Here is a 20521-nt window from a genome sequence, read left to right on the forward strand (position 1 = left end):
TCACAGTAAAGATCTTTCACGGTGTCCTGAAATTACAGAGGATCTAATGGGTGAGAATGTAGGGGGAATTTAGACAAAATACTTAAAATTCTGCTAGAAAATTGCTGACAGGCTTCGAAGGCGACGGGTTCACAGGAGATGACTAAAAGACACCCAGTACGCCCATTGCACAGCAGCGTGGGCTATTACGTGTGATTTATCAACTGCTGGTATGTGGTCATTTAGGTCTGTAATTGAGACATCGTTTACTGCCTCAGCAGTGCAGCCCGTGCACCAGTGATCAAGCCACGAGGGATCAAGGATGTGTCTGTGCTCTGGGGGTGTTATCTGTGTCTCTGGAAGAGGAGGCCTGATGCAAGCACGGCTGAGGAAGAATTTCTTGTTCTAACTGTTTGACCTGGGCTGCTTGTGTTGGCATTTCTCCACTTTAAGCGCTGTAAAGAACACAAATCCAAGGAAATCTCCTTTCATATCCATTGATTTTACAAAGGATCTGCTGTCCTGTAACAAAGCACTTTCGAACAGTTTTAGTGTGTGAATAGTTGGTTGGCACAGCTTTGCCATTAGTAAAAATGACTTAAAATGACCCGATCCTGTCTTTCTGCAGGGTCCTTGTGTGCATTATGCTTGCTCTGTGAGAGCTGAATTATCTTTTAATGTGTTAGCTGAGCACCGTCCACAGAGAACACAGCTGGAGGATACTTGTACGGGTTTATATGAAGTCTGTAAGTCTGTTTTTTTAAGATCTGGAAAAAAAAAAAGTAATTCAAAAGATTTATAAGCGCAAGGCGGTCTTTTCAGTTTGTGATTGTCCATCTCCCTCTATTGACTCCTCATGACTCATTGAGCCATGAAGGTTTCCACTGCAGGGTCACCCTCAGTCAGAAACGGGATGATAGAAATGTTCACAAATCTAATCTAAACTAACTTCTCATTCCTTAAGTCCCTAGCACTAAAATCCCCACTTCTTTTAATGATTTAACTTCATTTCTAAATCACTGTGACCCTGTTTAATCTTTTGCATGTTTCCTCTTGGATGTGATGAAGTGTTTTTCTTTTTGTAAATGTATTGTTCAGTGTTTCATGTTTTCAGTAAACAAGGTAATTGGATTTTCTGTCAGACCAGTATATGACATAGATCAGGTTATGACAAAAACTGTGACTGATGTCTATACGCAGGTCTGGCCTAACAGTTGCAGGAATGGGATCAGGCAGCCAACCTTTCATTCGAAACAATGTGGCAGTCTTAATGCCATCCTAACACATCTTGCGTGGCATGTTCCAGTCGGACCTGTTGAACTGGACGTGGCTTCCTGACGAGTGTGTCTTCTCCTCTGCTCACAGGCACCTGGGAAAGGAAAAAGGCTGCTGATGATTGGTCAGAGTTCTGAGGAGTGGGGCAGGGCCGCTACCCAAACAGTCCCCCCCTGATCACGTGACACAGAGAGCAGCTGGAGGGGCAATTTTGAAATCACACGTACCTTCAACTCAGCATTGATTGTTGGCTCAGATCACTGGGCTGCGAAGCCTTCCTGGTTGAAGAAGAAGGTGAGTCTTTCAGCAGGGAAAAGAAGCACCTCCCATGTGATGCCTTAATGAAAAGAAAAACTCACACTGATGCCACCAAACGTGTTCATCATTATTTTTCTAATCAAGATTCCATGTATTCTTAAATCCTGCTTTTGGCTTGCACTCTAAACTCCAGCTGATATCCAAAAGGTCGTCTCTGAAATATCCACGTGTACTGGACAATGTATGACAGGGAGGGTATGTCGGTTCTGCCTAAAATTTATTGCTCTTTCTAAGCAACTACTGCATTCACAATAGCTAAAACGGACAGGTCAGGGGTTCAGGGGTTGCAAGTGTGCAATGGAAGGGCCAGTTGTGTGTTTTTCACATCTCCACTTCAAAAACGGTCAACTGGGACAGTTTCCATCTGGCTTCCAAACTGTCAAGTGCTGTGGCGTGCTCCTTGTGGAAGTGGTGTGGTACTGTCTCTTTTGTCAGGGTTTGTATGACTCCAGAACAGCAGAAGGGTTGTAAAAGACAGGAGGCCATTTTAGCTTGAACTACTGGTTTGGCCTCACCCAGCCACTCCTCGAATGGCCCTGCCTTTAATGCCTTAGCCTGGCAGTTGGTTCCAGGAGCAGAGGGGAAATTCGGCGTGAAGACGTGCCACCTGTTCTCTGTCCTGAAGGCAGGCCCAGTGCATGCGATTTGTTTTTGTATCTGGTTCAAATCCCCCAGCGATCTCCTTTATTCAGAACTAAAGAGAGGTGGTTGCTCTAACCTGTCTGTCGTGCTATACCACTGGCACCAGCTGCGTCACGGACAGTATGAGGCAAGAGCAGGTGTTGCACTTCTGCATCTCTGTTAGTGGAGAATGCACTTTGCCCACTCGACAGTGTTATGGGTCAACGAAACAGCTGTCGCTTTTGTAAAGCTATGGAGTGAACATGGGTGTCTCGAGTGTATGTTTTTAATAATAATGTCTTATAATCTGAACAAATCAACAAAGAACAGTTTTGCTGCCTAAACCATTTCGAAGTCACCTGTGCAAAATCTTTATTGTAAAACCTAGCTCTCATTTCAAACACTCCGGACCTGAACTCCCCAGGTGAACTTTTCTAGCAGGCTTGGAGATGGTGGGCTAAGTGCTCTGGCTGGAATGACCTTTATGCTGATGTACAAATTCTGAAAAAAAAAAAATTCATCACCAGTAATGTTCAGCATTGTAAAGCACTCCAAAAATACCTTGTCTGGCTCTCATTTCTATGTATTGATGTGTTGTATCTGCTCCTCCAAGAACGAGAGAGAGCAAAGACGTCTGACCACAGCTCTAGTCTTGTGGTTTGGGTACATACAGCTACAGCGTTGTAAGAATAGTTCTTGTATTTATCTGAAGTTTTATACTAAAAAAAATCCATACATGAAATACTTATGTCTTAACTATTAAAACAGCGCTAGTACCTCAGACCGATGCTTTCCAGTGTACCACTTCACGCTCTGTTTAAAGAGCGTGTCCGCAGTGTTTCGTAGCGAAGTAGCTTTTTACAGACGCTCACATGTAATTGGCCAATTTGACCAGCAGAGGTCTCTGTTTTACTACATTCGTTCCTATACACTAAAGGCCATTTTCGTTTGGGTGTTACTGAATAACTTAAATTACTTTGGATTTAATAATAATAATAATAATAATAATAATAATTGCTTACACTTATATAGCACTTTTTTCTGGACACTCCACTTAAAGCGCTTTACAGGTAATGGGGATCCCCTCCACCCCCACCAGTGTGCAGCCCCACCTGGATGATGTGACAGCAGCCATAGTGCACCAGTCCTCTCCCCACACAGCAGCTCTCAGAGAGCAGAGTAACGAAGCCAGTTCAGAGAGGGGGGTTATTAGGAGGCCCTGATTGGTAAGGGCCAATGGGAGATTTGGCTAGAATGCTTGTGTTGACGATGTAACCCTACTCTTTTCGAGAGACACTCTGGGATTTTTAATGACCACAGAGAGTCAGAACCTCGGTGTTACATCTCATCCAAAGGATGGTGCCTGTTTACAGTACAGTGTCCCCATCACTATACTAGGGCATTAGGACCCACATGGACCACAGGGTGAGCGCCCCCTGCTGACCCCACTAACACCTCTTCCAGCAGCAGCCTTAGTTTTTCCCAGGAGTCTCCCATCCAGGTACTGACCAGGCTCACACCTGCTGAGCTTCAGTGGGCTGCCAGTTGTGAGCTGCAGATATGGCTGCTGGCTGATTTGACTTGGAGACACGTGTTCTGCTGACAGTTGCATGCACACAGCTCTCCAGACTATAAGCTGCACAAACATGTGATGCACGAGGGAGAAACATATATTTTCAATACACTACTATCACAGTTTCTGATGCCATTTTAAGAAAAGTGATCTATATACTATGTATATATTTACACAAAATTAACTGTTCAATACTCTTCTAGTCAAATTATATTTTTTACTTAAGAGGGTATACAACCGAAATTACGTCGTCAACACAAATTAGTTTTAAAATGATATTTTTCTAACTATTTTATTAACTCTATATTATTAAACTCAAACGCAATGCAAGACCATTGTTTTTGTCCACTGGATTTCACCTCTGTTCTATTGTACTTAGCAATTTTGCAAAGATGTGTTTTTTTATGCAAACTTACTCAGTTCAGGTACAAAAAAATAACACAGCACAAAATTCGTCAGATAAATTCTTTGCTTTTGTGGATGCTTATTCAAACAGACACTGTTTTGCAGATTTTGTTGAAGGAAGATTGTTTTACTTGGTGAACCAACACAGGGTTTACTATGTCTGTTACAAATGGCACCAAAGACATTTAACCTTCAGTTTCCCTGACTGTGTCTGGGTAGTGGCCTCTCCTCATTTTTCAAATGACTGGCTTGGAAGAGCTGTGACAGAGCAGCCTTCTAATCATTTATATTTAACATTAATATATATATTTTATTCTGTAAGCTGTATATTTGTAGAGCCCAGTGAACACATTTTGTAGCTGCCAGTATTTAATCCTAGACTGAATAAGCAACTTTTAGAAAGTATTTTAAGTGAATCCTTGAATATTTATTGACTAGGGTCACTTGACATTTCCAGAATGCTGGCCTGTTTTGCAAGGTTTGCAGTATTAGGTCTCTTTAGTGGTGCTTGCAATTTTACTGACAGTATTTGTCTCTGATTTGTCCTTATCTGTTTATGTCAAGACTTGGAACTGTTTCTGGAGTGAAGGAAACAGCTGTTCTGTAACTGTTATCATTATTGTTAAATTGTTTTTTTTTCTGTATTGCTGAATGTAGTTAGACCTCAGTGCTTCTGTCAGATCACTGGGATGCAAACATAATGTATGCTTTACTGACACACAGAGACTTTAAAACCCTTTTCAGAACTTGCATTTGAAGGAGTCTTGTAAGAAAGCCTTTAATAAAAAAACAGCTTGTTGTGTCAAACATGTTTTGTGTAATATGTTTATCAGATATTCTACCCATGTTACATCTTAGCAAAGGGAAGGCAATTTCTATCAAGGCGACAAAGTATCAGAATCCTGGCCAGAGGATGAGGAGGCTGGGACCCCCTGCGGACTGAGGGGGGCCCAGGGGCGGCTGCAGGGGGAGGTGGGGAGCAGGAGGGGTGCAGGAGGCGTGTGTGAGGGAGAGGGGGGGACCTCGTCCGGTCTTTATAGCGCTTCAGGAGAGGAAATGACATCAGGAGCGACTGCTAATTACCGACAGCTGAGTCTGATTGTACTGGGCTGTTGTCATCCATCCCAAACTTTCGTTGTGAACTCCATTCATAATCATGAAAATGTTGATGAGTGTGGAAGGAACATTGCAGAGGTTTAAAATTAAATTAGTCTGTGCAGCACAGGTGTGGCTCCTTTTCTGTTCTTTTGTATGGATAGTATATTTTCTGCTTCGTCAACCTTTTCTCTGTGTTTTTCTGCCTCCTATCTGGAATGTACAGGGTGAATTAATCCTTTCAAGAGTCATTTACCCTAATTCAGTGCTTATATGAAGGAGTACTCTCTCAGTGGTGCCTACCAAGAAAATCTTCTTTCATCCATGCGATGTAAATTATTGTCCAGGAAAAGATCATTTGTTCCAAACCCCTGAATAATCCTTATTTTTTATAATCCCTCTCATCACTTACGTCATTTTGCTGTTCTCCCGTCATTCACCGTGGGCTATTAAAGCAATGCTCCTGGCAAGAGCACTTTGTGTTCTCTGAAGCGCTGGTTTCCTAATTCTAATGTTCTCAAGTACAGCACGTACACATGATAAACGTCAGGTGATGATTTCAGATCCTCACAACTCTGTGCGTTTCATTAAAAAAAAAAAACTTGAGCCGCACCTGCAAACATCCTGCAGGATCAGAATTCCGTATCCTGTAGAAATATTTGTTTTTTCTCTTCGGTAAATTTTAGGATCCCTAAAACAGACCGTCAAGATAAATGTATGATTCTTGTTGACGGCGTTGTATAACATCTGTAAGGGGCAGAACATACATAGGTGCGCATTCCAAAACACGTATGCACATACTAGAAATTAAGATTTCGCATTCTGTTTATACAGCTCTTCATTGCCACCATGAGGTGATACAGCAATACTACCATTCAATACAGTATTTTTATTTTTTGGCAGCTTACCACGCCCCCTCGTTTTTTCTCCTTCCGGGGTTATGTCGTGTCTCTGGCTTCTCCTTCCCGGGTCAGAGTTCAGTGTTTGCACTGTATGGTCTGTTGATGAGCTGGAGTTTGCAGACAGGACATTCCCAGAGCAAAACTGAGAAAAGAGTATTTTGTATTACAATACAATAAGGACTCGACAACCTAAAAGCTCAACGGCGAAAACAACGAAAGCTCATTCATCAGTGGAGAAAGGTGAGTGTCACAGCAATGACTCTGCGTTTGTGAGTGAATTAATGATGAAACGATGGGAGTGAAGGTTTAAATTAGCTACGTCGCAATAAAATTTTGTGACGTTTAATCACCAAGCCACTTAACACTATAATTAATTATGCCTGTTTATAATTATAAAGCTTTTTAATTTAATCAGCTAAATTACTGATCTCATTGCATGTAATGTCGTCACTTACTGTTAACCAATCCGAAATGTCACATGAACGCATAAACGCAGTTCTCTAAAAAGGGCGTGGTGTGGTTGACTACCTTCATACTTCGAATACAAAAGTAAGATATTGAAACAGCTGTGTGCATTTTCATAATTTTAATATTTCACCACCAGTATCGTGATCCGAAGAGAAGAGTTCAGGAGGCGTGTTCGCTGTTATCAGTCGCGCAGTTTCGACAGTGCTCTGTGCTGCGGACTTCAGCCCGGAACTGTAGACTTGGCTCCTGACGGGATATATGTTCAGTGCCTGGAGTCGCTACCTTTCTCGCCCTGTGGGAACTGATACTTGGTTTCTATCGGTGCAAAACAGGTGCCCAGCCATTAGAAAAACAAAAGACAAACATCCACAATTTGCAGTTTCTCTTACAGTGTCGGAATATTAATACAATTTCATAGACGGCACAGACCTGTTTATGCAATAAGGCTAAAGAGGGATATTTATATATATATGCGTTAGTGTAATTTAAAATTAGGGCGACAGCACCTGGGATTAGGGCGGATACTAACTAAGTTTAACGTCTCTATGCAAATATGTGAAAAGGGTGACCTGTTTGAAATGAGCAGCCCCTGATGAGGGTTAATTTGAAAGCCTGCTGCTAATGTTTGAAGCCAGCCATGGCGCTGTGGAAGGGGCGGGAGCTTTGGTGCGTATGTAGGGGGGTGGGGCTTATGATGTTACGTAGTCGGATTGGACAGCAGCGTAGGGGCGGGGTCTGTGGTGTGCGGTGGTTTGTTTTCCTGGGCTGAGTCTAGATCAAACTAAATCAAATCCAAGGTGCCCAGCATTTCATGATGTTGATATTAAGAAATCTGTAATGATAACAAAAACAACTCCCAGCTTCCAAATCACCCTGCACCTCACAACTGGCAGCCCCTTGAAGCTCAGCAGCTGTGAGCCTGGCCAGTACCTGGATGGGAGACCTCCTGGGAAAGCTCAGGCTGCTGCTGGAAGAGGTGTTAGTGGGACCAGTAGGTTGCGCTCACCTTACAGTCTCTGTGGGTCCTAATGCCCCAGTTAAAGACAGGGGCACTATACTGTAAAAAGGCCCAGATGAGACGTAAAACTGAGGTCCTGACTATGGTCATTAAAAATCCCAGGGAGTTTCTCGAAAAGACTAGGGATGTTATTCCAATGTCCTGGCCTTTACCAATCATGGCCTCCTAATAACCCCCATCTCTGATCTGGCTTCATCACTCTGCTCTCCTCCCCACTGAGAGGTGGTGTGTGGGGAGAAGACTGGAGCATCATACAGGTGGGGCTGCACACTGGTGGTGGAGGGGATCCCCATTACCTGTAAAATGCTTTGAGTGGAGTGTCCAGAAAAGCGTTATATAAGTGTAAGAAATTACTATAAATTATTATGAGATTTCTTTAACAAGTGAACACCCTGTTTCCCTGTTCCGTGGCCTGACAGGAGATGGCGCCGTTGCACTGCTGTGGGCCTGAGACTGATCTCCTGTGGCAGTTGTGCTCAGTGGAGCTGGGTGTGAACAAGCCCATTACAATGCACCGCCACTGTGAGTTGTAGGCAGCAGTAATGAGCACCGGTCTTCGCTAACGCCTTTTTAGCAACCCCAGAAAACAGGACGTGCTTTACAGCTGTGGCCCCAGCATCCTTCTTGATGGCTCCCTGTGGCGATCTGGCCTTCGCAGCACCTTGCCCCCGGCCCCCCCGTTCAAGGGTTGTGACGGTGCCTCTCGTGTCCCCCGCAGCGTGAGAGCCGACAGCCCGAGACGATGAGTCTGCAGTGGACGGCCGTCGCCACCTTCCTGTACGCGGAGGTCTTCGCCGTGCTGCTGCTCTGTGTGCCCTTCATCTCCCCGACCAGGTAACCCCCAGCTCGACCGCTGCGGACATCTTCCAGCAGGCCCAGCGGAAAAACACCCGAGAGCCCTTTCCTGCTGTGTGCTTGTGGACCGAAGGCCAGAGAACTGTCAGAAAGGACAGCAGCTCCCGGGCCTGTCCGGTCAGAAAGCGAGCAGGACTGAAGAACGGAGGAGCCAAATTCTGGGCAAGGGCGGACTGATTGTGCATCATCATTCGCTGTGAAAGCCTCTAGATGTTGTGCATCAGAATTAAGCGAGAGTGCTGAGCTGCGATTGAAAGGCAGTTAGAATGGAAACGGGTTGTGCATATTCATCTGAATTTAATGGTTGAATGTTTCCATGGTGGTTAAGGTGTTGTTCCTTGTTTGCCCACTTGCTCATATTTTGGACTTACTCCGTGCTTTCTGTCACTATACAGCTGTGGGGACTGAAGCAGTTGCCTTTGTGACTTTGTTAGAAAGTACAACACAAAAGGGAACCTATGTGGAACTGCCCCCTTCCCTTTTCAGAACAGCTTTCAGTTTAAGAACCTGTGTATTGCTAGTGTTATGGGGCAGCTTGCTGCAGAACTCAGCTCTTCCTCTGGTGGGCCTTGATCAGCTCTCATGTGCGTGCATGTGTGTGTGTGTGTGAGAGAGAATGTGTGTGCGTGACAGTGTGTGTGTGGGCGCACGTGTGTGCATGCTCAGAGTTGCATGCTGCAGCCAGTTCCTCACAGTCTTGTCTGTCTCCCTCTGGCAGATGGAATAAGATCTTCAAGTCTCGTCTGGTGAAGGCCATCACAACATACGGCAACACCTACTTTGTGGTGCTGATCCTCATTCTGGTCTTTCTGCTCATTGGTGAGTGTTGCCGACCCTAGTGGCAAGGAGGAGGAGGTGCCGGGGCGTCCCACCCCACTACAGGGGCTCCTTGATTGCAGTTCTGGCTGTTAAAGAAGTAACTGTAGAGCAGGGCTGCTGAAGGTGTGACTCTAAAACCGGATTCTTCATTAACTGATTGTTGTCAGGATCAATTTAATAATTAATGAGCTGGTTATATGAAAGCGCATAACAAGGGTTGCAAAGCAGAGGAGGCGATTTGGCCCGTCTAGCACAATAAACAGTGAAAATCTGTGTCAGGGAGTCTGTCCCCTGTCTCTCTGATGTCTTAGGCACTGACATCACCCTTGTGTCTGCGAGTGATGTCGGGCAGATGTGTGTGAATTAGAAACCTGGAGTTCTCTCTCTGACTCCGAGCCTGACTCCGTGTCTCCGTGCCCAGATGCCGGGCGGGAGGTGAGGAAGTACAGCGTGACGGAGAAGGTGGATCTGACCAACAACCCGGTGGCTGTGGAGCACATCCATATGAAGCTATTCAGGGCCCAGAGGAACCTGTACATCGCTGGATTTGCTCTGCTGCTCTGGTTGTGAGTATCTGGTTGTGAACATGCCCCTCAGCCCTAGCCTCCTTCATACTGAGGACCACGCCCCCCAGCCTCCCTTATTCTCACAGGTGGCCACGCCCCCAGTCCCCTTATTCTCACAGGTGGCCACGCCCCCGGCCACTCCTACAGGCAGAGGGCCACACCCCTAGTTTCACACCCCATAAGCGTTTCTTGTGCCCTTTGACCCTATCCAGAAAAACAGAGAAAAAAAATCTGTAAATTAAGGTGATGTTTGGCTTTTGTGATCCCTGTAACGCCATCCCAAGCATGCTGGCCCACTTGATCATCCAGCTATTCAAGCCTGACCGCAGGGTGGTCAAAGAAAAACATGCTGGACAGAAAAAACATCCATCTTGCACAGAAACCTCTCGGATGAATAAAGATTTCCGGACAACAGACTGAGAACATGATAGGAAGGAGATTCAAATTACAGCTCTGTCTCTCAGGCAGCTTTATTTATAAAAATAGCTTTTCGAAATTCATTTTGCTTTGACTTAGGAAAGGTGGAGCAGCTGGAGAAAGAATCCTTTAAAGTCTGTTGTGAGTTTGTGGCCAGTAACTGCTGTAATCTGCGCAGCCCTGTCTTTCAAACTGCATTTGCCAGTGAGCTGCAGGGTGTTTGACCTGGAGGACTGCCCCCTACGCACCAGGCTGTCCTGCAAAATCATTTTCTCTGCCTGTTAGACCCCCACATGGTTGGGCAGTCGCCAGGAGTTTACAGTAACCCATGGAAATCGAGCAGCGTGAGTGAAGGGATTCGGGGATTTTTCACATCGCAAGTCCTGGTGAACATCGATATCCCGAGACTCAAACGCTGCTGTGCTTTTAAATCAAGTCAGATCCGCATGTCATCTCCATACAGGGGCCCTGTGTCACGTTCCTCTGACTAATGCTTTATTAATAGACTGCAGACCCAGTACTCGTACCGTTCCAGCCACTGCTGCTGCAGCAGCTGCTTCCACCAGCTGCGGTCCTGGACAGCTGTCCGGTTGTGAGGAGGGGCTGCTTGTGCCCAGGCGCCCAGAGCCGGGGGCTGTCTCACGTGGGTCTGTAAAGAGCTGCCACCACACTGCAGCCAGGGAGGCATGTCAGGGTAGCTTAAGCAGGCATGCCCAGCATTTCCACGCAGTTCCTGGTTTGTGCCTTTGGAGGCTGCAGTGTCTCTCGATGGCCTCCTCTCCAGCTCCTGGGGGGAAGGTCTTTTCCCATTATATAGGTGATCAACTATCTTAGCCACTTCTCGTACCAGCAGGTTACGCAGTGCAACAACATTAACTAACTTAAACCAACTGGAACTGTACAGAGAATTTGGAGGCTGTTTGCTCTGATTGCAAGTGCCTTTTTTTAATACCTGGGTTTTAGTTATGTATAAATGCGAACTGATGGCTTGAGCCGGACTTAGAAACCAGTACCTCTACGGTTTAAAAAGTAAACCATCTGCCTGACGCTAATCTGTGTTCCAACATGAAGACGTGGCTCTTCTGTGAATTATTTGTGCAACTGGATCTCTGGCTAAGAATTTGGCAGCCCTGCTCGCTGGCACGGTGAGCTGTAAGAGAGAAGAACACGCAGAAGGTGCGATTTCCTAGAAGGGCTCCACACTCTCTGGGAAGCACAGCACCCTATCCGTCACCTTCCCCAGCCGGATCGCAGGGAAACAGCTGGGAAAATGAGCTTTCCTGCTGTGTTCGGCTGTCATGGCGGCCATATTCCCCTCTTGTCAAGGGACAGCGCGCTGCCCCCATCTTATTACCTTGCAGCAGAGCACAAGGAGTATCGAAAGGAGAGCAGTGTTTTCCTCGTTGCTTTATAGTGTTACCCCGCAGTACTGGCAGAGCTTCTTCTCAGTGTGCACTAACATACTGCTGCCTCTCATTATACCACACTTATTTTTGCAGTTTATCAATCCATGCTCTGCATCCCCAGTTTATGCTTAGGACCCCTTTGATGGTGTCCCATAACTTCATTAGTTCCTCTGCTTCCACACACCGTGTCACTTTTTTAGGTTAAATCCAGTTTAGTTTCGGAAGGGTTCACAGCCAACCCCCATTGCAGTTAGTACAGGTTTTTTTGGGTTTTTGAAAAGACAAGGAAAGGCGTACCCACGCGAACAGTTTGGGTGGTAGACGACACCGCACACGGGTGGCACGGGGGTCCTCGCAGCGCTGGGGCCCTGGACTTGGGGTGCTGTGTGGGTGGAGTTTGCGTGTTCTCTCCATGTTCGCGTGGGTTTCCCCCAGGTGCTCTGCTTTCCTCCCATAGTCCGAAGACATGCTGGAGGGTTAATTAGCTTCTCAGAAACCTGGCCCTGGGGAGAGAGTGTCTGTTTGTGTATGTCCTGCGACGTGCTGGCGTCCTGTCCAGGGTGTAGCCTGCCTCCGGCTCCCCAGCAGCCTCTGAACTGAATAGAGTGGTAAGAAAGTGGGTGGAGAAGACCACGCCCGGGTCCCGCGTGTCGCTTGCTCGGCCGGCCCACCTGTCGCTTCCGGCTTCGCGGGCTGACGCGGCGTCTCCCTTGGTCTCTCCCCCGTCAGCTTGCTGAGGCGCCTGGTCGTGCTGCTGTCCCAGCAGGCCACCATGACGGCCTCCAACGAGGCCTTCAGGAAGCAGGCGGAAGGGGCCAGCGACGCCGCCAAGAAATACATGGAGGAGAACGAGAAGCTGCAAGAGGTGAGTCCTGCTGGGACACAGGAGGGGCCCCGTCTCCAGCTTCTGGGCCGGAGGGGTCGTGGGTTCAAATCCAACGTGGGGACACAGCCAGGTGCTTTACCCAGCATGCCATTAGCAATCCCAGCTGCATAGATGGGCTCCATAATGTGCGTGTCGTAAGAATTTGTAACCTCTTCAAGTCGGACTCTTCGCTGTCAGGCAAATGACAGTAATAGGTTTATTCCATGCTGGAAAGGGAAGAGAGAAAGGCTGAGTTGGAGGGACCCGGATTTGTGGAGACGCGGATTCTCTCGACTGTGACCGCGCTCGTGCCGAGACGACCGGAGGATCGAGTGAGGGGGGCTGGCCAGCAGGGGGCGAGAGTCCAGGGAGGCGGCGGCGCTGCTCTGGGCTGCAGGTCCTGGGGCTGCAGAGGCTGCTGTCACTCTGCTTCTGGGTCCGTAGCTTAAACAGTGAGGAAGCTGAAACAACCAAATCCAGGCCCTTCAGCCAGAGCCCGGGGGAAGCAGGCAAGTGGCCCTTGTAGTTTCCGTCGGGAGAACATCGTCGGAGCATCGACAGGATCCAGAGAGAAGGACGTGTGACAGCGGAGGGGTGGATCTGCAGTCTGCCCAGGGCCATATGTCTCTCTTCAGCAGCGCGGGGGGTCATGTCCTAGGTATTGATCCGGTGCTCAGGCTAAGCAAGGCTATCGATCTGCAGCAATTGAAGTAGCTCTGATGTGCGGAGGTGAGCCGAGCCAGTCGGCGTGCCCTCTCCGTTTATTCATTTTCTTTCAAATCTACAGCCTTTGTGTTTAAACAGCAAAATTGAAATCTAGCCTGCAGTGTTTTCCATGCAAACATTTAAAGAGTGTCTTCCCCACATGCGGTCTAATGGATTGTGCTTTAAAAATAGGTTAGATTTTGTTTTTTTTACTATCATGTCTTAAAGGAATTGCCGAAAAGCCAGTTGGCCTACATAACATGTTCTGTCTCCTAGGAAGAACACTTTTCCTGCTTGAATTTGTTCTCAGATGTAGACTAACCTACCGTTCTTCCAGCACCTACTGTATATAGAACTAGGGTGCTCTAGGGGTCTCTCATAAATCACCGCTTTCTGAACACTTGGAAACAGCCTTGTTTTGAGCACTTGAGCAGGTGACCCACTCCATTTAGCTGCTTAGGGGTCATGTGAAATTAAAATGCCGGCAGTCTGGAAATGCCATGAACCCCAGTTGTCCATTATTGACTTAACTGAACTGATTGACACAACGGATCAAACGTCACTCGTGCCAGACCTTTGAAAGTGATGAGCGTCAAGTGCAGACTTGCTGGATCACTGTGGCTTTCCAGGACCAGGGCTTCCGTCTTGATGATCATGCTGATCTTCTTGAGCCAAGGGGAGCAGTCTGCTCACACGCTGTCCTACAAAGCTATGTTTTCGCATAGCTGTCTACTCGTGCTTGCCGTGGAACCCAACGACAACACCAGCAGTATTGATGTTGGAGAGGCTTGGAATCGAAAGTCCTTATTTATGTAGCCGTCCTCTGGACAGCAGGGCTTGGGCTCCAGAGCATCTCAAGTGACTTCCTGGTAATGTCACACAGTGGCCGGAGGTCTGATGGGAATGTGTCACCTGGTCTCTGCAGCCTCTTTACTGGCCTCAAGCAGGGGTGTCTGATTACTGGGGCTGTGTCCCAGCCAAGCTGTTACACAACGACAATGACCTTTGTGCTTCATCCAGTAAATGGGCCAGGCCGGACTCAATTCCTCTCTGCAAAGCCGAGCCTCACCTTGCAGAAATCGAACCAGTGTCTTGTCTGAGGGACATGGTCTGGTCATGAAGAGAAGCAGCAGAAGAATCTGCACAGAAGACGGGGTGCTTTGTGACAGTGCCCGACGTGAGACCATCCAATCCCACATTGGAGGCTTTCTACAAGGAAGATACGGGCTGATACTTAGAAATCATGACCTTATCGGGAAAGATCAGGCAGTTGAGTACTGCAGGCTTGGTGATCGCTCCATGCAGACACCCTTTCCTAGTGATTATTCATACATAACAGATGCATGAATGGTGTATTATCTCGTGGCGGGAGCTGAGGAGCAGCTGTTCAAGCAGCTGTCTGTCTGAGTGCCTCCAGTGCGGTGCGATTCCCCACTCACACCCGCCAGCAGTGGACCCTGGCCTCTTGCCGCTGTGTCAGCAGGGCGGGCCCAGAGGCGGGATGGACACCAGTCATTCCCCGGGCGTGTGTCTCCGCAGGCTCTGAGGGAGGCCGGGATCGCCCTCCCGCAGGCGGGGAAGAAGGAGGGCGTCAGCGTGCAGGAGGAGAACAAGAAGCTGAAGGGGGAGGTGGACCACCTGAAGGACGAGCTGGACGCCACCAAGAAAGGTCAGACGCCCTCCCCCTGTTGGGCCTGCGGGCTCTCGTGAATTACAGGGACACGCAAGTCCACTCTTTCCTAATCGCCCCCAGTTAGAGTCCACCCAGAGCAGGCCTGAGAAATTCAGTCTCGGATTGTCATCCAAGACAAGCGTGCAGGCCTGGAAAACCGTTTTATGTGCCCTTTCAGCTGAACATTATTGTTGTTTGAATGGCAAAACAACAGCGAGCATGCAAAACAAACGGTTAAACCAGTCTGATCGCCCCTGGTGTTGTGCCTTAAACGCAGGGGACTCGGAGCTGTGAAGGGTCGCGTGAGGCTGGAGCAGGCTCTCGGGTCGGGGGCGACGATGGGGATGCCCAGCCTCTGTGGCCTCTGACAGCCGAGGGGTGGGGGTTGGGTGGGCGTCGGCACAGGCTCGCGAGGATCGGACGGGAAGATCGTGCAGAGGGCCGTCCCGGATCGGGTGGGCCTGACGACAGTAATTGGAGATTCCAGGTTTGCGATTCCTCATTGTCCCGGGCGTTGGCGAGGAATGCACGAGGAGGGGGGGAGTCTGCACTGGCTCGTTCGCCTTGGGCAGGGGGTCTAGGGGGCTGTTGGGGTGCGCTGACCCAGCGAGTCGCGGTTGGCGCTACCGGATTGGGAGTTGGCGGGGGGGGGGGGTCGCACGAGAAAGCGAAACCTCTCGCCCGCCCTCCGTGCGTTGCGTCTGTGTAACAGTGCCCCCCCGCCTGTGTTTGTGTGTGCCCTCCCAGCCCTGCAGAAGTCGGAGAGTGACGTCAAGGCCATGAAGAAACAGGCTGAGAATCTGACCAAGGAGTACGACCGCTTGCTGGAGGAGCACGGGAAGCTGCAGGTGAGCGCTGGGCCGACAGTGGTCTCCTGCCCTGCTGCGGTCCGGGGCTCTGTGTGGCCAGCGGCTCGTCACTGCCAGTAACGCCAGACTGGGGAGCTGGGTGACAGCAGGCCCAGGGCCCGAATTATTTCTCAGATCGGCGTGTCTCAGGTGAAAATAACCACTGTGTTTACAATAAGACATAGCTATCACACAGCCTCCTGGGAAGAACACAGTAATCAAGTGACAGAATGGGAGAAACGTTGGATCAGGACTGAAATACAGACTGAGTGCAGTAGGAATATGTGGGGTTTTATAAGGGATGCAGTGCTGATCGAGGGTTAAGGCATGCTTCGTCAGTAGCGTTTTGTGTGATAGGACTTGGGAGTTGTCATACTTTGCGTGGCTCAGCAGGGGACAACTATACAGTGAGCAGCAAAGACATCTAGGTGTGTGAGCAGCACTACAGACACAAGGGTCTGTACACTGGAAGAGGTATGAGGGAGGGCTGGAGTGTGCCTGTGTGGCAGAGTAACGTCAGTGTATGTCAAAGCACACTAACACATGCCCTACAAATACGGACAGCGATGACTAGCTCATCTCTTTCTTTAGGTGTCTTAATCTCTTTCGTCATAGTTTATCGCACAGCGTCTTTTAGTCTGTGGTTCTGGAATCACACGCACACCATACATGGAGGGGTCTGCTCTCGTCCAAGCGGGAGGCCGTGGGCTTGCTGGTCTGTTGTTGGTTTTATGTGAAGGGAATTCCCAGCATTCACTCCTCTACCGTTGCTGGAATCCGGGGTATCTGTTTCAGATGAAACTGCTCCGATGTCAAAATTTATTATCGTGTCTGAAAACGTGCCAGCTCAGTTCATGGGAATTTTTTTTCCCGGTGTGTAAAAAAGTCACGGATTGCGCTGACGCTGCGTTCCCAGTAGGAGGCTTCTGATATTCGGAGGAATGGAGCGGCCCGCCTCTCCGCACTGCTGGAGGTGGCTACCGCAGACCTGCTGCGTCTCCTGTGCTCCTCTTGTGATTTCTTCTGTTCAGCACAAAAATGACTATAAGGACAGGTCCTATCTACTGTAATAACTGAATGAGCAGGAAGTAAAAAAAAACGCACACCTAGCGGCGAATGAGACGTAGGTAGTTCAGAGCAGATCTTTGAGCTCCGGCCCTTAGTGATTTATAGAAAATCATTCAATATTGAGCTCCGGCCGCGGCCCTGGACGTTTGTGTCGGATGCCTGGATTTGGTTTGGCTTGAGAAGCCGGATCTCGGGGCTCCTGAGCTCAGAATGCTCCTTTCTGCGTTTCTGTTGCGGTGTTGTAGTTCGGGCCGGTCCGAGATGGGGCGCCCTGCTTCTCGGGCCTGCGTCCCGGCGGTGAGGGTGTGGCTGCCCCCCTGCTGACGTCCTGTCTTTGCTCCCCCCCCAGGCGCAGGTGGACAGCCCCCACGAGAAGAAGGACAACTGAGGGGCGAGAGGGGCGCCGGTTTCACTCGCCGGCTTGCCCCCCCGTCCCCCCGCCCCCCCCCTGCACCACCCTCCTCCTCCTCCTCCTCCCGCCCACACCGCCGCTGCTCCTGCTGCCTGCCTGCCTGGGGATCCAGCCCCCGTGGCTGGAGCGCAGTGCCCAGCGTGGCGGGGCGCGGATGGGGGAGGCGGCCGGTCTCCACGGAGTGCCAAACCAGACCGTTCCCGTTGCTGAACCGAAGAGGGAGGAGAAGGAAGGCCTCCTCTAGAGTTGGGGTCCCCTTGCCAGAGCCGCTGCCCGCTGCCGCCTGCTGTCTGTCGCGTCCAGAGGGGGCTGGTTTGCACTGTTGGCTCAAGCGAGTCGGGGATCCGGGGTTGTGTCTGGAAGTGCTGTGGCCCTCGGCCCTGGCGGTAGCTAGTTTCCTTTCCCACGCTGGTGTTCGCTTCTCACAGGCTAAACGATAAATTAACCCGCCGTTACTCGACCGCGGAGCGTTTCAAGCTGCACAGGTAAACGGTGCGGCTGTGTTTCTCTGGTGTTCTTGCTGTCGCACCGTCGTCTTAGCAGGAGAAGAAAGCTGCAGCCATTTTTAGTAGCAGCCAGTGGTGCCGTTGGGGGAGTTTTCTTCGCTGGTTAACTGGGAAGCGGTTATTTGGAGAGAGACGGCCAGTCCCCAGTCAGCACGGCTGTGTCAGGTCAGACTGGGAGCGGGAGCTCCTGGACCTGTGACCTCTCCACACGCGCAATAATTCTTACTCAACAGTGATTCTTTTTTTTTTTTTGTACAAACTGATAAGTCGATTCACACGATGCAGAAATCTGCTTGTCTGGTTCTTCGGTCCGGTTTGCTGCAGTTACTTGGGAGGTCTGAGAAGCTGCAGAGTGCCGTGACGGGGGGTCGGTCTGATTTCCGTTCCTGATCCCTTTGCCTTTTGGCAGCTGTGGTCGGCTCGCTGCGGAAGTGCTCCTGATGCCTGCCAGCACTCCGGGACAGGAGCTCCGGACAGTCCTGCTGCGTCTCGGCGCAGGCGAGCCCAGCCTGCTGCGCTCTCCCCAGCGTGCGGTTCGGACGAGTAGTCCCGATCCTCCCTCCCCCCCCGGTTCTCCTGTCCCTGCGCTTTCTCTGCGTCTTTGAGGCTCTGAGGTGGCCCGTGCCGGTCACCGCGGCCTGGCTTATCGGAAAAAAAAAGTCCAAGCAGACAGAGGCCGCCGCTCTGAAGCCTGGGAGTGTTTGACGCTGATGCTCGCCTGCGAGCGGCAGAGCTGTGCGTAGATCCCGTCCCCCAGACACGCCGCCCCTGCCTGCCCCTGCAGAGAGACCAAGGAGCAGCACCAGGCTTCCTGGTCCACCCCCAGTTTACTTCTTGCACTGTCTCTTGTCATTCTTTTGTCCAAGGGGCTGTTTTTGTGTATCAGCTATGGCAATAGGAGTTTCTTTTTCGTTCTTCGGTGCCTCAAGCGAATCTTTTGTCCTGTTTCTCTGCCGATTCAGTCGAGATCCCCCTCCCTCCGCAGGCCAGCTGCTGGCTTGCATGACAGCCTGCTGAGGTGATTCAAGATTCAAGCAGCGTCAGGAAGGCTTTCCATCAGGTCACTCAAACGGTCTTTGTTTCTGCTGCATGTCGTAGATTATGTTGCATGGCTCGTAGGTTGATTCTTCTGCTGTGTCTCACTTTCAGGACTTCAGATGTAAAGTGCTGCAATGCCTCCTCCATTTGTGGGGACAGGAGAGGTCAGAAGGGCAGAGTAGGCACAGGCAGACTTGCTCCAGATACAGATAGGTCTGGATTTGAAATATCCTGCATAATTGAATCCAGTGCCACTCTGGCGCAGCTTCGAAATGAATTCACTTGTGCACTGCGGCACACTCAATACTGCCCCTCCTGCGGCCTGGGATATTAGGATAAACAGAGCGAGACCACGCCAGCACAGTGCGCCTAACGTCAGTGCTGTGGAGGTTTCATTCCCATGCCCTTGAGGATGTGAGAAGAAGCACTTATAATGCATTGACATATCATTAAATGTGGACAGGTATAAATTTCCTGGGAATGTACCCGTGTTTCTGATGAAAAATGTTCCAGAAGTTCCAGAAATGTTAAACATGTGGGCTTGGTTACAACATGGACCAAAGGAGAGGCTTTTTAGGTCAGTCCAGCCAGCTGCAAGAGCAGTAACACTGAACGCAGCATAAACTTGGATGAAGAGCTGCATGGTGGGCAGGGTGCTCGGGCTGAAGCTTGTTGAGAAGTCACGATGCAGCATAATTGGTGGTTTTTTACAGAGGTAGTGAGGACAAGCCTTGAATATGTAAGCAGAAGCTCGTTTCTGAACCCAGGGGCAGGCTCTCCCATGGTGCCAGTTTCCACCGTCATGTAGGCCACACCAACTGGGTCAGCAGCTCTGAGACGAACGTGCCAACACTCGCTCCATCCCAGCGGGAGGGGCAGGGCAGTTCGGTGAGCATCCTCCCGGTCTGTCAAAGGCGAGTGGCGGCCCAGCTGCCCACCTGTGTGCCCTGTTCTGGGGGGGGTCTTTGTGCTGGCCCCCTGCCCAGGGGCCGGATGGATTGGTGGTGAGGTTTATAGCACAGTCGCCCGGAAGGGTTGTGAGGACGATCGGTGGCTTCCTGGCTGTTTGGAGGGTTTCAGAGTTCATCCAGCAGCTAAAAAAACCTCTTCTGGCTGCGAATATTCCTATTTATGCCCCTTAATGCTAAAAAGGGCTTCATTTGTGTTCTTTGCATTCCATTTGTTTAGAAATACGAGTAAAACACAAATTTTTGGATTCTTTTTGTCGAAGAAACAAGAATGGCCCCAGGTTTTGGAATGGTGGCTGGTTTGTTTTTGTTAGCATGGTGGTCTGGCTTCTGGCGGAGATGTGGCTCAGATCCCACAGTCTGCCCACGCCGCCGTGGGGCTGCGCTCTGAGCTCGGACCCTTCCTGGACCGCGCCGGACACCACTGAGCTTTGTGGGATCTCTCGCGTGTTCCTGGTGACTGATGGAACCTGCTGAATGTACTTTGTCCTCCTCTGAGGCTGTTTCTTTCATCTTTTTTTTTTTTACTCAAAGAGCATCACGCTGTTGTTCTCGCAGTTGGCATCGAGGTTGTGGGAAGATTCAAAGGTTTCTGATTTATTCCCTCCACTTTTTATTTTTACTTTTTATTTCAGACGTTTTGTCAGCTTTGTCGGTTGCTGTAACGTTCTGTGAAAATGTTCGAAGCGAGGTGTTAAAATAAATTGGGTGACATAATAGCA

The 20521-nt window shown here is 49.6% G+C and overlaps 2 protein-coding genes and 1 long non-coding RNA gene across 7 annotated transcripts in view; 2 read left to right on the plus strand and 1 right to left on the minus strand.

Annotated features, from left to right (window-relative positions):
- slc35a2 (solute carrier family 35 member 2) overlaps positions 1–4978 on the plus strand; it is a 17551-nt gene extending 12573 nt beyond the window's left edge. For all 3 annotated transcript variants that reach the window (XM_088623787.1, XM_088623785.1, XM_088623786.1), the window contains one exon: positions 1345–4978. In XM_088623787.1, the coding sequence (XP_088479913.1) occupies positions 1345–1372 (28 nt within the window). In that variant the 3' untranslated portion in view covers positions 1373–4978. The remainder of the gene's footprint in view (positions 1–1344) is intronic.
- On the minus strand, positions 1240–6285 carry LOC148674039 (uncharacterized). Its single transcript, XR_015934016.1, has 3 exons — positions 6175–6285; positions 1482–1591; positions 1240–1348 (listed from the first exon to the last, which is right to left on the minus strand). It is a non-coding gene; the product is annotated as an uncharacterized LOC148674039 (long non-coding RNA).
- On the plus strand, positions 6217–20521 carry bcap31 (B cell receptor associated protein 31). Of its 3 annotated transcripts, XR_015934001.1 has the most exons (9): positions 6217–6408; positions 8373–8488; positions 9228–9328; positions 9750–9894; positions 12447–12582; positions 14827–14956; positions 15707–15807; positions 17225–19321; positions 19818–20521. XR_015934001.1 is itself a non-coding variant. In XM_088623788.1 (8 exons), exons 2-8 carry the CDS (start codon positions 8397–8399, stop codon positions 17261–17263), a joined length of 744 nt encoding a protein of 247 aa, XP_088479914.1. In that variant the 5' UTR covers positions 6217–6408; positions 8373–8396; the 3' UTR covers positions 17264–20521. The 3 variants fall into 3 exon arrangements, 2 of the variants coding, with proteins under 2 accessions (XP_088479914.1, XP_088479915.1); XM_088623788.1 differs by having other exon boundaries at positions 17225–20521; XM_088623789.1 differs by lacking the exon at positions 6217–6408 and adding an exon at positions 6640–6717 and having other exon boundaries at positions 17225–20521.

Source organism: Lepisosteus platostomus, chromosome 3 (genome assembly GCF_059453375.1).
Source record: "Lepisosteus platostomus isolate fLepPlt1 chromosome 3, fLepPlt1.hap1, whole genome shotgun sequence".
Lineage (NCBI taxonomy): Eukaryota > Metazoa > Chordata > Actinopteri > Semionotiformes > Lepisosteidae > Lepisosteus > Lepisosteus platostomus.

Bases quoted from the DNA above. Each gene is read 5' to 3' on its own strand.
- bcap31 (XM_088623788.1), top strand. From the start codon at position 8,397: ATGAGTCTGCAGTGGACGGCCGTCGCCACCTTCCTGTACGCGGAGGTC. The intron at 9,329-9,749 runs GTGAGTGTTGCC...CTCCGTGCCCAG, and splicing joins TCTGGTCTTTCTGCTCATTG to ATGCCGGGCGGGAGGTGAGG. The intron at 12,583-14,826 runs GTGAGTCCTGCT...GTGTCTCCGCAG, and splicing joins AGAACGAGAAGCTGCAAGAG to GCTCTGAGGGAGGCCGGGAT.